This window comes from Phaseolus vulgaris, chromosome 7, assembly GCF_000499845.2.
Source record: "Phaseolus vulgaris cultivar G19833 chromosome 7, P. vulgaris v2.0, whole genome shotgun sequence".
Lineage (NCBI taxonomy): Eukaryota > Viridiplantae > Streptophyta > Magnoliopsida > Fabales > Fabaceae > Phaseolus > Phaseolus vulgaris.
The window spans coordinates 39,528,964-39,545,320 of record NC_023753.2 but is presented as its reverse complement, the minus strand read 5'-3'; the positions used below and the strand labels follow the sequence as shown (position 1 = coordinate 39,545,320).

General features: G+C 31.9%; 2 protein-coding genes across 3 annotated transcripts; both read right to left on the bottom strand.

The window, feature by feature from the left end:
• Positions 1–542: 542 nt before the first annotated feature.
• Positions 543–4,209, bottom strand: LOC137827514 (NADH dehydrogenase [ubiquinone] flavoprotein 1, mitochondrial). Its single transcript, XM_068633681.1, has 3 exons — positions 4,036–4,209; positions 1,836–3,307; positions 543–906 (listed from the first exon to the last, which is right to left on the bottom strand). Exon 2 carries the CDS (start codon positions 3,294–3,296, stop codon positions 1,848–1,850), a length of 1,449 nt encoding a protein of 482 aa, XP_068489782.1. The 5' UTR covers positions 3,297–3,307; positions 4,036–4,209; the 3' UTR covers positions 543–906; positions 1,836–1,847.
• Positions 4,210–5,970: 1,761 nt separating this feature from the next.
• LOC137827513 (uncharacterized) lies at positions 5,971–14,842 on the bottom strand. Of its 2 annotated transcripts, none has more exons than XM_068633678.1 (14): positions 14,487–14,842; positions 13,103–13,439; positions 12,614–12,788; positions 11,223–11,306; positions 10,915–11,156; positions 10,554–10,773; positions 10,094–10,173; positions 9,896–9,980; positions 9,057–9,188; positions 8,852–8,965; positions 8,708–8,755; positions 7,842–7,926; positions 7,287–7,343; positions 5,971–6,436 (listed from the first exon to the last, which is right to left on the bottom strand). In XM_068633678.1, exons 2-14 carry the CDS (start codon positions 13,315–13,317, stop codon positions 6,336–6,338), a joined length of 1,638 nt encoding a protein of 545 aa, XP_068489779.1. In that variant the 5' UTR covers positions 13,318–13,439; positions 14,487–14,842; the 3' UTR covers positions 5,971–6,335. The 2 variants fall into 2 exon arrangements, with proteins under 2 accessions (XP_068489779.1, XP_068489781.1); XM_068633680.1 differs by having other exon boundaries at positions 14,204–14,504.
• Positions 14,843–16,357: the final 1,515 nt, after the last annotated feature.

Genomic DNA, 16,357 nt, shown 5'->3' with positions numbered 1-16,357 from the left:
AAGTAACGTGGTGCAATTGTTTTGGCTTAATGGCATGTATTGCCAAGACGTACAAAATGACGGCCACAAAGTATAATGGGGAAAAATTTATCAACAGACATGATGAAGAATAGTTAACAATATCTATGAGAACAAAGAACACCAAGTATAGGTAGAATTTTTTTGGCTGCTGTTAGAATAAAGAGTAGCAAAATCAAAACACCGTAAAGTGGAAGAAGTGAAGGCAAATATGCCTCTTGCATGTAAAAGAAATAAGAAAAGATAAGTGATATATTGACAATTGCAACAGTCTACAACCTCATTTCTTTATCTAAAATTTCAATTTTTTACATGAAATGATGAAAATACTTCATGAATCATAGGTTATATACTGGAGCAGGTTGTCAATGTATCATTACTGATAAGAAAATGATGACCTTGGTGCCGAGATTATTATTCTAGCCGAAAATTATCAAAGTATATATGAACATGCTTTAGTCCATGCATATGGATCAACAGACTTCATACAAGCAAGTTGGGAATGGTTGTTGAACAATGACATGTTCTTCAAAAAAAGTTAATCCAAATGAATAATTCAATCAAAGATCAAAGTTATGGTTATCCATTGGACATGATACCTCATGATTCACTGGTAACATGCGTAACCATGAACTGTTTCTCAAAAATAATACAGTATACAGATATTATTATTAACATATTACAGGAAAATGTGTCAAATGACAAACAGGTACCCAGTTTAAACTCTCCCAAATGGTTTCCCAGGTATGGTCCAGCCAATAATTGCTACAGCATAAAAAAAGTAAATAGAAGTAGCCATAAAGCTATAGTAACCTGAGCCACCTATCTTTCCGAAATGACTGGTACTGTCTTATTCTGATTCTTGATATCCACCAGACAGTCATACCCCTACATATAATACAGTTCATATGTAAAGAGTGGTCAAATATCATATCATCAAAATCCTCCCATTGCAAAGCATAGTTAATACTGATATTTAAGTATAAATTTTCTTTTTATATTTTTTATATTAAGAGATTTATCAAAATCTCCCATAAGCCTGCTTACACTAGTAAAATGGATCAAATACCCAACAGATTTATCTCTCAAGGAAGGGGAGTGCAAGTGCAATTTACTCAGAATAAGAAGTTTGGGTCACTACTTTCTACCTGTAAAAAATCTGCTTTTATCAAAATATTTGAACAAAAAAATCTGCTTTTATTAGCCGGACAGACACTAGAACTTTCTCTAAGCTAGTTAATTTAACAAGCAACATCCTTAAAATAGATTTCAACAATACCTAGCATTTATCACTTTGTAGGAATAACATACTACTAAAGTTCAACTCTCGGACACCTTATAATGCATTTAAGTTCATTCTAGCTCTGAATAGTTATGTGAGGCGTCTTTAGGTAGTTGTTTAGGATGTTATGTATCTGAATTATTTGTTGGTGTACTATTTGTCTTTAGGCAGTTATGGATTTGTGTGGTGCTACTATATATATACATGGCATAACAGTTTCTGCATTCAGAAGGTAATTGGTAGGGAGTGTGTTTGAAAGTGAAAAGGCCTGTGTTGGGGGTTAGACCAGTGTATTGTTTATTGAGAGAGGTTATTCTCTGTGAGGGACTTTGTCCTGTGTTCCTCCTTGTTGTCTGAAACATCTAGTTGTTCACTATATAAATTTGAGAGTAAATATAATTTTTCATCTATTTACCCTTATGTTTATCTAGCATTTTCAAGCTTGATCAAACATAAAATATGGAAAAGTCTGATAAGAGATAGTTCTTAAATGATTAAAAGGGTAAAATAAGGGTAAACTACATTAAGAAACAACCTTAGTAATAGCCTATCCAGTGGCCTGCAGCAGCTCCCTTTCAGCATTCTCTCTAATCCTTCTCTCAAGCTCAGGCCTGAAATGCTTGATAAGACCCTGCACTGGCCATGCAGCAGCATCACCCAAGGCACAAATTGTATGACCTTCAATTTGTTTAGTTAACTCCTGAAGCATATCAATTTCTTCTAGCTTTGCATTCCCAACTTTCATTCTTTCCATGATGGTCCAAAGCCAGCCAGTTCCCTCCCTGCATGGTGTGCACTGCCCACAGCTTTCATGCTTGTAGAAGTAAGAAAGCCTTGCAATAGCATCCACGACATCAGTAGATTTATCCATCACAATTACAGCTGCAGTTCCCAACCCAGACTGGACAGCCTTTAATGCATCATAATCCATCAAGACATCATCACATATACTCTTTGGAAGCAGAGGAACAGACGACCCTCCTGGAATCACTGCAAGTAAATTATCCCATCCTCCTCTAACACCTCCACAGTGCCTCTCTATCAACTCCTTCAGCGGCATACTCATTTCCTCTTCAACGGTGCAAGGCTTGTTCACATGCCCTGACACACAATACAGCTTTGTCCCAGCGTTGTTCTTCCTACCAAAACTGGCAAACCATTCAGGCCCACGCCTTAGAATAGTTGGAGAAACAGCCACAGTCTCCACATTTGTAACAGTGGTAGGACAACCATACAACCCAGCATTGGCTGGGAAAGGTGGCTTCAATCTTGGTTTACCTTGCTTCCCTTCAAGACTCTCCAAGAGGGCTGTTTCCTCACCACAAATATAAGCTCCGGCACCATAGTGAATATGAACATCAAAATCATAGCCTGAGCCACAAGCATTCTTACCCAATAAACCAGCTGCATAAGCCTCTAGCCTAGCCGTTTCAAGATTCTTACGTTCATTCACATATTCACCCCTGATATAGATGTAAGCAGCAGTAGCCCTCATTCCCACTCCAGCAATCAAGCAACCTTCTAACAGCTTATGTGGGTCATGCCGCATGATTTCCCTGTCTTTGCAAGTTCCAGGTTCACTTTCATCTGCATTGACAACAAGATAGGAAGGGCGGCCATCAGATACTTTGGGCATGAATGACCATTTCAGGCCTGAAGGGAAACCAGCACCACCACGCCCACGGAGGCCAGACTTCTTCATTTCATTTACAATCCAATCAGTACCCTTGATTACCAGATCTTTCGTTCGATACCAATCACCACGTTTCATTGCACCTTTCAGAAAAGGGTCATGTAGCCCATATAAGTTGGTAAATATCCTGTCCTCATCCTTAAGGCCACCAAAATGGGTTTTTTCTGGCGGTGGAGGTGGTGGTGGCGGCTGTGGTGAAGTAGCAGTAGAAGCACCCTGTGTGCTAAATAGTCTCAAACCAAGACCCAATTTCTCACTACGATGTTGAACCAAGGCTGTCCTTTGAGAAAAAATTCTCTTCATGGTTGTCTTACCTGACATTAATTCCAAGGTTTCGAACAAAAGATTTTGGGTTAATCATATCATCCACAACTAGACATCATAAAATAAAATTGACTATAGACTACGGGACTAGCCAAATAACATGAACATGAACACATGAATTAAAACTCAAGAGCAGGATTTCAAATTGCTAATTACAATTATTCATAATCAAACCCTATACAGCGCAATCAAAATAAATAATACAAACAAGGACAAAACTTAGATGCAGTTTCATAAGTACTTATCAGAATTGGAGTTTTGTCTCGGGAATCTATGCTAACCTTTAACTCAAACCTTAATTACTAACATTTTCAGGATAAAACTATAATTATCTTTTCATTGAAGAGAATAATGCCAAATACACCTAATGAACTGTATCAAAGTGTTTTCCTAAACAAAACAAGTCTTAAAGAAATTAAAAACAACCCAACAAGAAAAATTCAATTTTTCTCTCAACATAAAATCCGCACAATAATTTCACACAAAAAAAAACATCGTTTTTTGGGAAATTGTGGAAACCCAAAAAAGAAAAACTATGCATCTCCAATGTCTGGGAAGAATAAAGAAAAGGGTCAGATTGCATTTCACGCAAATCGTAACAACGAATATGTTTTGAAGGTGAAATCTGACGCAAAGAAAACTAGGGCACAGATTTGAGAAACTTCGACCTTATTGGATTTTGGAAGAAGAGAAATGAGAAACACATGTGAAAACGTACCAGTGGCGATGCAATAGATTGATCACTGGGATCTGATGAGTGTTGAAATTGGAACACTTTCTTCTGCTGCTCTGTGTTGTGATTTGGGATTGATTTTCTGAGCTTTGTTTGTTTGTTCTGTTTTTTTTTTTTTTTTTTTTGTGTTGGGTTAGATTTTGGGCTTTTTTTAGCCACGTTGCATTTTTGGAAAAGGGGTTTAATGGTAAAAAAATCTTGGGTTAGATTTTGGGCTTTTATTTAGCCACGTTGCGTTTTTGGAAAAGGGGTTTTATTTAATGGTAAGAAAAATCTTGAAAGAGACGTAAGTTTTATGAGGAAAATGAAATTCTACCAAACTCTTTGATTTTTTTGTTGCTTTTAATTCTTCTTTGTGAGAAAATTAATTTATTAAAACTTAATCACTAAAATTATTTTTTTATTATTTTTTTCATATTACATAGTTGTTAATTTATATTGATCAACATAATGTTAGAAGAGTTAAAAAGACTTCAAAATCAGTTATAAGATAGATGCAGCAACATATTAAATTATAATAAAAAAAGGAACTTAATTAAAATGTATCAATATCAATATAAATCTTTAGATATATGTAAATTGTAACTTTTTATGTTATTTTTTAATCATAATTTAAAAAAAATTAATTAGTTAGATAAATATTATTTTTTAATAAAAAGAATTCTTATTTGATTAAATTATAAAAAATAATTTTTTAACTATATTTGATTCCATCTTTAATTAGACAATTTTATAAAATTCTTCTTATAGGTAAATAATTGAAAATTTTCTCTCTACTAGAAAATAACTGCCTAATTCCTCTACTTAAAAATAATTACTACTTGCGTTTTGTATATATTTTTACAAAATTATATGTACTTTTTAAAATTACATTATTTTAATATTTTTAGTATCGATTTTACAAAATTATATGTTTGTTAAATGATATCATTTAAATAAAATACAAATACACATTTGTATACAATTTCACTAGTTAATATAATAATATAGCAAAAGAAATTTATAATTTCTTAAAAATCTTATTTGAGGAACCATAATTATAAGAAAATTATATAAGATGCTTCCAGAATATAAAAATAAACTAGTTCAAACTAAACTGATTTCAGGTTATACAATTATTAATTTAAAAAGCACTTTTGAACTGTTCAATCTAAACATATTTTCATAATATATTTTTAGGTTATATAATCTTCCATGTTACATAATTCAAGAAGTTTCTTTATGAAAAAATAATTCAGATTGTACAATTTAAAAAAAATCATGTAAAAATGACTTCCAAAATCTAAAAAAAAAAACTCTTAAATATGCAAGTTAAAAAATATTTCTAAATTGTAAAGTTATTTTTTTTATAAACCAAAGGATAAAATTATTTAAAGAAAGAAAAAATATGAAATTCCTTAATTGGTTTCGGTCTATCTGAGATGTCAAGTTGCATTAGTAATACGTTACATGAAAACTTTTTATAAAAAATAAGAAATCCCTTAATTTCATCCACTAAACTATTTCAATGAAATATTATAATTTTTTTTTTAACATTCAAATTGTTTTAATGTGATAACTATTAATAAATCGTACTGTAGTAATGAACTTTACCTAAGAATATCATAAGTCATAACATATTACAAAATTAAATTATAAATGAAAACAAACAAATTTAATATGTTATATTTAAGTTAAGCAACAAATAAACTGTATTAGCAAAAATACTAATCTCTTTGAAAAAATCAAAGACAACAAAAAAACATGTTTTTCATATTAAGAACCTGTTTCCAACCAATTTTCAGTGATCTTACTAATCCATGACCAGTTCAACAAAATTTAGACTCATTCTCTTAACATGTAAACATGGTGCAACAAAAATGATAAACAACATGATTTCAGCAATAAAGTTTGGACCCTAATGTCAGGTAACAGAAGATCTTAACCTACAAACCAATCAATATCTATAAATTGTACAAAAATGTGTGAATTGCACATCTTTGTCAGCACTTCAACTTCAACAGTAACTTAATTACAAGAAAAAGAAACTATGATATTTAACATATTGAAGTTTGATAGAAGGTGAATTGAGGAATATACACCTTAAAACATTTTTCTAAGCATAAAATATCCCAGTCAGCCAAAAAACCAGCCATCCAAAACCAGAGATTTCAGGATCTGCTGGCTTCCAAATCTATCAACTCCAATCTAACAAAAGAATGTGAGAAAATGAACAATCATAGACATCCACATTTGTCTGTCCATGGTCTTCAAGAAGTCCTGTAAAAAATATTGGTATATATAGATCATTGTGATTCACTTTTTTCAGGAACTTCCATTTGAGGAGGTAAGAGGTTTAAGAAGCTCCCTCTCACAGGTTGATTTGCAGCCACAGATGATTCATCATCTGTATCACACAATAAAACCAATTCATTCAAGAATATGTCAACCAAACCAGAACGTATAGAGACAAAAAGTAACAGCAGTATCTCAGATAATCCCATTTAACATGAATATTAAATGTTATACAAGGAAATTTTGCCTAATGCAGACTAATTTACAGCTATTCAAATCTGTTAATTAATGAAACTAAACAGCAAGTAAATCAGCTGTTCAAATCAGTTAAAGTGAATATTGTAGATAATTAGATTAGAGACTTAGATAATCCCATCATTTATCTATCACACACTAGGCCAGACATAGCCTATGAAATGTCCTAATCTCTAGTCGACATCGAATCTTCAACAGACACCAACTAGCTTTTAGGGGAGGGTTCCTAAAGTGATTGAGTGCTCATATAATTTTCTTATCATTTAGAACCTTAGTAATTTGTAATGGGTCTTTCTTTTCTCTAGAAACATCCTAATTACAAACTTTAAAGTAAAGGGGTCTAAGATAGGTACTGTCACAGCAAAAAGAAACTACAAAGGGCCATAATGAGCTTTTTCTATGCATATATCTTAGAAACTGTGGAATTGGGATTTGGGAGAAAAAAGGGAAGAAGAAGTTTTGTTAAAAATCATATGGTTTACCTTCCCCTATTTTTCTTGATCTTTATCTATTTCCTTTTAAGACAACATAAAATATAATCTTGTAATGTGTCAGAAGGAACTGCCTGTGATACAAAGTAGAAGGAAGAAGTATATGCAATTCTAGAATGAAATCATTCAGGATCATCACCTATAGTCTTATTGGATATATATATATATAGAAAGACAAATATCTCAAAAAGAATAGGAAGAATAACATATTCTTACCAAATAGGGCCTTAATAGATGGTCTTTTAGGTTTTGTGTTCTTCTTCTTCAATTCAGCTGATAATGTACACAAAAAAATACTTGTGAAGAGAAATGCAGTGATGAATAAAAAGCAATGGCTATAAAGTGACAAAATTAAAAAAGAAACTTATGGTATACCAAAATTAAAATTACTCAATGCATCAAGATCCAAAATGAGTTATAAATATTTGTTTCTCATATAGGAAACCATAAATAACATGGGAATAAGACAACCTTCAGAAAGAAATCTGCATCATTTTAATTGCATGGCAATAAAACAAAGAGTTAACCAAATCTCAATTAAACGACTTTGGAATCAAATTAAAGTAACAAAAGAATCACATATTCAATTAGATCAAATGGTCAAAAGAATCATTAAATACACAATAAAGAAAATACTAAACAGGAATGTTTTTGTTCTGGAAAGAAAATGATTAAAATGAAATGAAAAAATTACATAATAGAACAATTATAACACAAAAAGACATACATATATATATATATATAGAGAGAGAGAGAGGGATTTGTAAATACCAATTCCTGGTATTTCATGATCATTTACGATTTCAAAATTCTTGTATGTGTAGCCAACGAAGTTAACATCTTTAGATGGCAGCATCTGCAGCAAAAATGACACAACTAAGTAACATCCTAGGCTTCAACAATGGTTCTTGTAAAGTTAATGGTACATGATTTTCAAATCAGGAGGAAATTGTGCTAGGGGTTACCAATAACAATTTTTGTTAAATTCCAGAGTCATCCAAAGTATATTCATTGGCAAACCAAATGTTTTTTAATGGCAATCTGCTACAAGCATGATAGCAGATTCCAAAGATAATGAATCGACCTTCTGGAAATTACTAAAACCAATTCAAAGCACCTTATTTTCTCAATTACATACAAGTTAAATTGTCAAGATTTTAAGTGTTTCATCAATAAAAAATTATAATACAAGATTTATCGATGGGTAGATACAGAAAATAACTCATTCTAGCAGCTTTACTTGTGATGAATAACCCAAAATAATCTGATTATGTATAATTTGAACTTGGCAGAGTACACTCTTTATAAACCTAGACTCCAATATGTGCACAGTGAATGAAGGAAATTCTGAAATTCGATATAGTATATTAATCAAAGGACTATTTACAACCCAATATCCAGAAACCTAATAAACTATTTCTATTATAAGTTGGAACAAGATATCAAAAACAGCATAAGATCCCATAATCAAAGTAACAATAAATAATCCCAGATGAAAGACACTAGTTGCAGATTAAAAATCCTAAATAAATAACAAATCTAATGGCCAAATCCACATCAATGACACTAACAAATGGTACAATTATAGCAGCTCTTGTACACCAACTATATACAAAATGAAAATAACAAGAACAAACCTTTCTCCAGGGCCCTGCCTTTGAGGAAGCTACAGTTTCCTTGTCTACCTACACATCATTAGTAGAACAAAAAGAGTATGACACTGGTGGCAACAAAAAATAAAGGAACTCTTCTATATCCATGAACATACAGACATAGTATACCTCTTCAAACTTCTCAAAGTTTTGAGTATCTAATTCATCATTGACCTCTGGTATGAAAGCAGCTTTCATTTTGTACAGTTTGTCCCATTCGATGCCTTTGAACCATGGATGGGCCTGGACACGAAATGATAAACCACTTATTTGTTAATGTACAACTGTATCCCAAAGTAAATTGTAAAATTTAGCACAGAGCACACCACAACACCTTTATTTCATCAGCTCCTTTGGTTCCAAGCCTCTGCTCCACATTACATAGGAGTCTACAAATAAGATCTTTTGCCTCTGCTGAAAGTTTAACTTCTTCTGGAAATTTCAAAGTAGTTCTCCAATTTACTATCTGCATGTTGAAGGTGAAGTACGATATCATTATAATACATGAAGACAAACAAAAGTTACAATAAAAGGAAGCCATTAAGCAATCAACTTAACTCATTATAAATAGTGGATAAATGTGAAATGTCATCTTTTACTATAAATAATAAAATGGCATAACTAGTAACAGAAGCATGATACAAATAATTTACTGCAACAAGAAACTATAAAAAGGGAGAAAGTGAATAATATCATGAAAAAGAAACAATTGTCCAAATCAGGAAATCTTTTTTTTTTCTGAAACTTGTTCATACTCAATAATTGCAGCCTCCTGACAAATTCAATATTTCAAAGCTTTTGTGAACTGTATTCCCTCTGTTGGATTACATTTATCTAAAAATGAAGCAGTCACATTTTCCTACTTAACCGAGTTGCATTCTTAGCTACAGGTATTGTTTTTCAAGACTCTTGACATTTCTTGTACAACTTTAACCAGATAATTTTTCAAATAATAGTTAAATTGTATGATTTAAACACTAACGCATTTACAAAGCACAGGTACATACATACATCTATTATATTGAAAAGTATAACATTTGACGCTAATTGCCATAAGAAACAGTTAAACCTTGCAGAACCCAATGGACTCAGAGTCCTACATGGCGTAATTCAGTTCATACAAATACATGATGAATTGGAATGGAATCCATTAAGAGGGGGGCCTTATATTACCTTTCTACAAGTCAACATTGGTTCATCTGAGTAAAAGGGTGGATACCCCACAAGCATTTCATACATTATAGCTCCTAGAGACCACCTGGAAGAATTAACATAACATCAGAATGAACTGAAACAATAAAAGGTTCACAAGAAATGGGGGGCCTTGGGGAGACTTTTGAATGAAAAAGTAGAAGACATATTATGTAATACCAATCACATTCCACGCCATATCCTTTCTTCAGCAGAACTTCTGGAGCAATATAATCAGGTGTTCCAACTGTCGAATAGGCCTGCGTTGTTGCAAAGAAAGAAAAGCTTAAAACCTACGTAAAATCTAGCGTTCAACAATTTATGTGTTAAATTATAGGATTTAAGGTAGGGAAGGAAGAAATGAAACTCCAAATAACAAAAAAGTATATTGATATATGGTGTGAATGATATTTTCCAAAAGGCAGGGCACTAGCCCCTATTTATACTAAGACTTAGATATAGACTTCTAATCCTAATAAAATTTTATAAATGATCCAAACAAATCCACAGTCTCTTCCCAAAAGGTCCATAAAGATATTTTATAGATATTCTAATAGCCCTGACAAGCCATAGCTAACTAAGCCTTAAGCATATTAAAATAATCATAAATGTTTATGGACACTAATATTGGGGGTCTTACAAGCATTCGTCGATTTTTCTGCCAATGCTGTAGTTGTTCTTGTTGAGTTCGTTTGGGAGCCGCTGGTCGTCCATCACTTTGGAGGGCTCCACTTCGGTTATTTCCAACAGAAAAGTCTTTTTCTTGAAGATTTCTGCAGTCTAGCGGTTTACATAATCCAAAATCTGATAATTTCATGTGACCATGTCTATCTAGGAGCAAGTTGTCAGGCTTGATATCTCTGGAATGCATTTAAAATTCAGATTATTAAAAGTATTCATAGATCCAAAAGAAGGCCACTGTAAGTATAGGCAATCAATATCATAAAAGAATACTACAATTTTTCATCATTAGATGTTATTGTTTACTACTTTCAGTTTACCTATGAATATAATTATGTTTATGAATTGACTCTATGGCTAGGACAGTCTCCCCAACATAGAATCTGGCTTCATCTTCTGTCAGTATATCCTTCCGCATCAGCAATGTCATCATATCTCCACCAGGTAGATACTCCATTATGAGATATAAATATTCCTCATCTTGAAAGGAACAATAAAGTTTAACAATGCAATTGCTGTCAACTTCAGCAAGTAGGTTTCTCTCAGCTTTGACATGTTCAACCTGAAAAAAGTATCCAATAAGTTTAAGAAAGCACTATTTATTCAAACAATGTGATAATTTCAATACCTGGCCTCGACGAAGCATCTCTGATTTCTTAAGCTTCTTCATGGCATATACATGACCAGTGCCCTTCTCCCGGCAGACTCTAACCTATGAACAGATGGAATTGCAACATTGTAACAAATCATTAGATAAATATCTACAAAAATCAGAGTTTAAAAAAAATACTCATTACTTGCCAAAGAGGCTATGCAATAACTACTGTCTACAAGCCAAATCCTTCATAAAACTTCACAGGCTACTCAATAGTGGAAACAGCTAATATGCATAACACAAACTGGAGTTTTCTTTGCAACTGGAGTAATTCATATAATTCAGCAATCCAATGGAGAATTTAAACAAGCGCAATGTTAAAATACAAAGGTTCTCTAAATTGTTAAGGTTCTTGATGGTGAAACTTCATCATCACTACTAATTTTGAAATACCAAGATCCCCCTATGAAAGACTACTTTGTCCTAACATACCTAAGTTGTACCCTTGATAATGATGGGTCTATGGGGGTGGGGCGCAAGAAGTGAGGAGTGAGTGGGGCGATTTTTTGTGACTGGGCAGAGAGCATTCTCTGAGTAGATTTTCCTTTTGCAGCTTCTATTTGTTTCTTTCTTATACTAATTTTACTACAATCAAGGCTAGTTCCTTAAATTCCCATCAAATATTAATAGTAAAATTCAGTTCCTATCAATATACCATAGTTAAATAACTAATATGGATGCCATTACTCAATATGATTAGCAATTCCACCTCTAAATATCAGGAACAGACATGGAAATTAGAGAAGAACAATAGTGATCTGAATGTTAAAGACAGCTATAAACTTGTAATCAGAGTTTATGGTTTCAAATTGCAATCAACATCACCAGCCTCCACACATACATATCAGTCAAGTCCTTTTAGTCACTGGAGGTAACAGTAGCCAATGCAATCTACTCATGATTCTACCAAGGATCAGGAAGGGAGAGAAGGATTGTAAGAGTAGTACACTTATAATGAAAAACTATACTGAAATACACATGTATATGCATACAAAATAATATAGATACGGAAAACAACCTCTAAATCACAACATTAAACCATCTTAAATTGGAAAATCATAATACTAAATATTAATAAGTAGTTGATTTATGTGAAAACAATTAACCTTCTTTCCTTTCAGTTGATAAAAACAGCACTTTAAATTTGAAGAGAAAGAAAATAAATAATGACAATTATGATACATTATACATAAATCAGAAAACCAAAATTCATTCAATTATGAAACATAAATAAGAAAACAAACATGCATATGGTATGTAGCCGTGTCAGGCTAACTATTGCCCTTTTCAGTTCATTACAATTTTTTACCCTAAGAAAAAGACCTCTATCCACCATCTTGGATGCATATAAAGATAGTGTATACCTCTCCAAATGCACCCTTCCCAATCATAGTCAGCGGCTCAAAGTCATCGGCCCCCATCTTATGTCTCTGAAGCCGCATGTACTCCCTCTCCTTTTTCTCCAAATACTGAAGCAAGTTGTGTTGTTCTTCCTCAGACACTTCAGCATCTGCCAACTTCTTTTCTAGCATATTACGTCTGCAAAAAAACAATCAATTTAGGTCTTATTAAAGACTTAAACAATTCTCATTTCAATTAGTTATTTGAACATAATAACATGTCACTTCAGAGGTCATTAAAGACGATATCACACAAAACTATATTGCACAATCAGTTGGAAGAGAGCTTACTTGGTAACAAAAAAAGCAGGAGCATTAAGGAAAACACATTTCAATCAGCTCAAAGATGACAATAAGCATACTAGAAAATTACTTCGCATGTACAAAACTCATCAAGAACATTAGATTGAATTGTCATCATGGCCTAAAATATATAAATTGAAGTAAAGATACCTTTCCTTCCTCTCCTGCAGGCTTTGCATCTGCTTCTTGTAATGATTTTCAATATACTGCTTTGCAGCTTCGACCTTCTGTTTGGTTACATTTGAAGGCGCTTCTTCACTCGTTGGGGGCTTTGGCCCTTCTTTGGTCACGCCTGTAGTTTCTTTTGCAGTCTTCAATTTATCATTTCCCTTGAACTTACTAAACCACCGCCTTGTAGTTTCCATTTTTTTGTTTCACTTTTTTGTATTTCTACTTCACTAAACACTAAAGATCAAAAGTTTTGCCAAACAAGGATCTTGTTTTACTAGACATGAAAATCAAGGCACTATTACATTAACAGCTACTTCTGTCCAAAGAAGAAAATAAACATTAACACTCAGCTAACTAACACCACATAGTAATAGCTGATCGGAATTAAAACTTTAACACACATTCATGTAAAGAAGCAGCATTCAATAATCGGAAGCACTGATAAAAGAAAAGAATAACTCAAGGATTTATTTGTAAAGCAAGTAAAGGAAAAATCAGATGAAAAGGTGGAACACTTAAAGTAAAGAAGAAACTTCGGTACTACTGAAAGTAAAAATTAAACCTAAACACAGCATTGTCAAACTCGTGAGTCTAAGTAAATTATGGACTCCAAACATATACTTGGAAACAGTAATAAAGTTGGATAGTAGTATAAAATAAGCTCAAACTGCATAAATGACCAAATCATATATAAATTCATCAAAACATAAGTCCCAAAAGTGAAAATATTTCAAGAGTTAAAATATTCAAATCATTTACCCTATTATTTAAGTTCGTCTAGAAATAGTTTCATTTGCAACTTAACCCATTTTCTCTACTTAGAATCATAAGCTCTTAGAAGAGTCCACAAGTTAAGGACTCAGAATTTGACAAACTAGCCTGAAATGTTTCAAAAGTGGAACCACCAGTCACAAATTTCAGAAAAACTAAAGCATTGCCAACAATTTCCCATTTCACAACAAACCTTCCAAAACCATCTGATTTTCCACACCATCAAAATTCTAGGTTTCTCCAAAAGCGCACATAAAATACACACAAGTATACCAAATGAAAAACCAACGAAATCAAAAGCCATAATACCTATCCAACTCATTATAATCAAACAATTCACCCTGCATGTCAAAATTACTCTTCTGGGCAGCAAGGAACATGGTCAAAACATAATTTTTTCAACAATCACAAAAAAAACGATTTTTTCCCTTTTCCCACATGTTCCACTGACCAGTGACAGAAATAGGATAAGACGTCCACCAAACACACCCACAGGAATAAATAAACAAAAACCAAGAACCAAAGTCAAAAGTGATTAAACAAGACCAGCACAAGTACAGAATTTGATTTAAAGAGGAGGAAAAAAGGGAACCTTGAATCTGGAAGTTGCGAGAGAAAGAAGTGAAGAAAGGGTGGTGGAAGAGCGTAGAGAAGCAGTTTGTGTTGTTGTCGTTGTGGTTGATGATGATGATGACGATGATGGTAGTGACAGTGATGTGAATGCGATTCAATTTGCTGGTTTTAGCTTTTTGTTTTGTTGTGAGTTGAAAGTTCGCAGTTGAAAGTTGGAAGGCACTTTTAGAATAATATTAAAGTTGGATGGATATTGTAACATAGTGGAAACCGAGTTCTCTCTTCTTTCCTTTCCTTCTATTCCACCCAACACAACACATACACATACACAAACACAAGACAACACAAACAAAACACAACACACTACGTTTCTTTGTCTTTTTTTTCCTTTTCTTCTTCCTTTTGTTGTTACCCTAATGACACGGATTCATTAATTCTTTCGATTTTCAAACACCCATCACCAAACACGCTCTAAATTTACTTCTAATCCTCTAAATTTAATTTTATTCTCTTCAAAGTTACTTTCTTTTTTATCACACTCATGCCACAAGTGTAAAGTGTTTAACTTTTGTTAATGGTCATGAGTTTAAGCTTTAAGTGGAATTTTTAAAACTTACAAGCCTTGAACTCATAACATTATTTAAAAAATCTAAACTCAATTGTACTAGAAACAATGTTGGCTTCTTTTAACATGTATTTGGTTAAGATTTGCATTATTTATGAGAAAAATTGCAACATGAAAGTTGAGAAAGAGAAGAAGAGAGAAGCATTTTTCTCCACTTTTTCAGCTGTAGTAAAAAAAAGTAATTACTAAAATATACAAAATTATTATGATTATAAAAAATATATTAAAAAAAGTATTTTTTTTTCATTTTATTGTATTTTTAAAACTTTTTCTCTTAATTTTATTTTAAAAAAAAATTCTCTGACTTGTTTCTAAGAGTTTGAAGGAACTGTTTTCCTCTTTCTTCCTTTGTACTTTCCAAAGATAGTGAGATATAAGCTTAAGACATGTATTAGAACATAATTCATCCATTTGTTCAAATATTTATAACATTGACTTTTCAAAACCAGAAAAACAAAGAATGTCCTTTGACATAAATATGATTCATACCATGCATTTAACCAATCTTTAAATATTATAATTAATATTGAATGTTATAATTAATAATATAATTAATATTTAAACTGGATCTTATAATTGTAATTAATATTTATGATTAACATAAATATTATAATTAATATTTATAAAAAGATATTCACAATTGTATTAATTATAAATATTAATTATAATATTTATTATATTTATAAGATTCAATTTTAATATAAACACAAATATTAATTATAATATATTTCTTAAATATTTTGTATATAAATATTTTTTTATGTAAAAAAATTAAAGTTAGAATTTGATTTAATTCCTGAATTTTCATACCGACTAGAAAATGACTCATCGTGTGAATGTTATAATATTATAATACAGTTCATGTTAAAATTCCGTTTGTCACATTAAAAACAAAATTAATGTTGTGTGATGTCAATTACTCACTCCAATCATTTTCATATTACAAACAAATATAATGAATTACTAAAGTTTGAATTAGGAAAAAAAAAATTGTGCGATAATATGAGAAAGAAAAAAACATATATTTAACCTTGTTTTCTTTGTTTACATTGGATATTAGAGACTAGTGTATATGAAAAAAATTCAATTTCAGTTTGAAAATATTATAATATAATTATTTGTTAGGTATTATCTAATACTTAGCCACATTGATTTATTATCCTCTTTACCTAAAACAACTTAAGATAAAGAAAACCAACTATTTTCAAATTCATAATGTATATTTTATGGGCAAATTTACCAAACTTTGAAAATTGGAGTAGTGC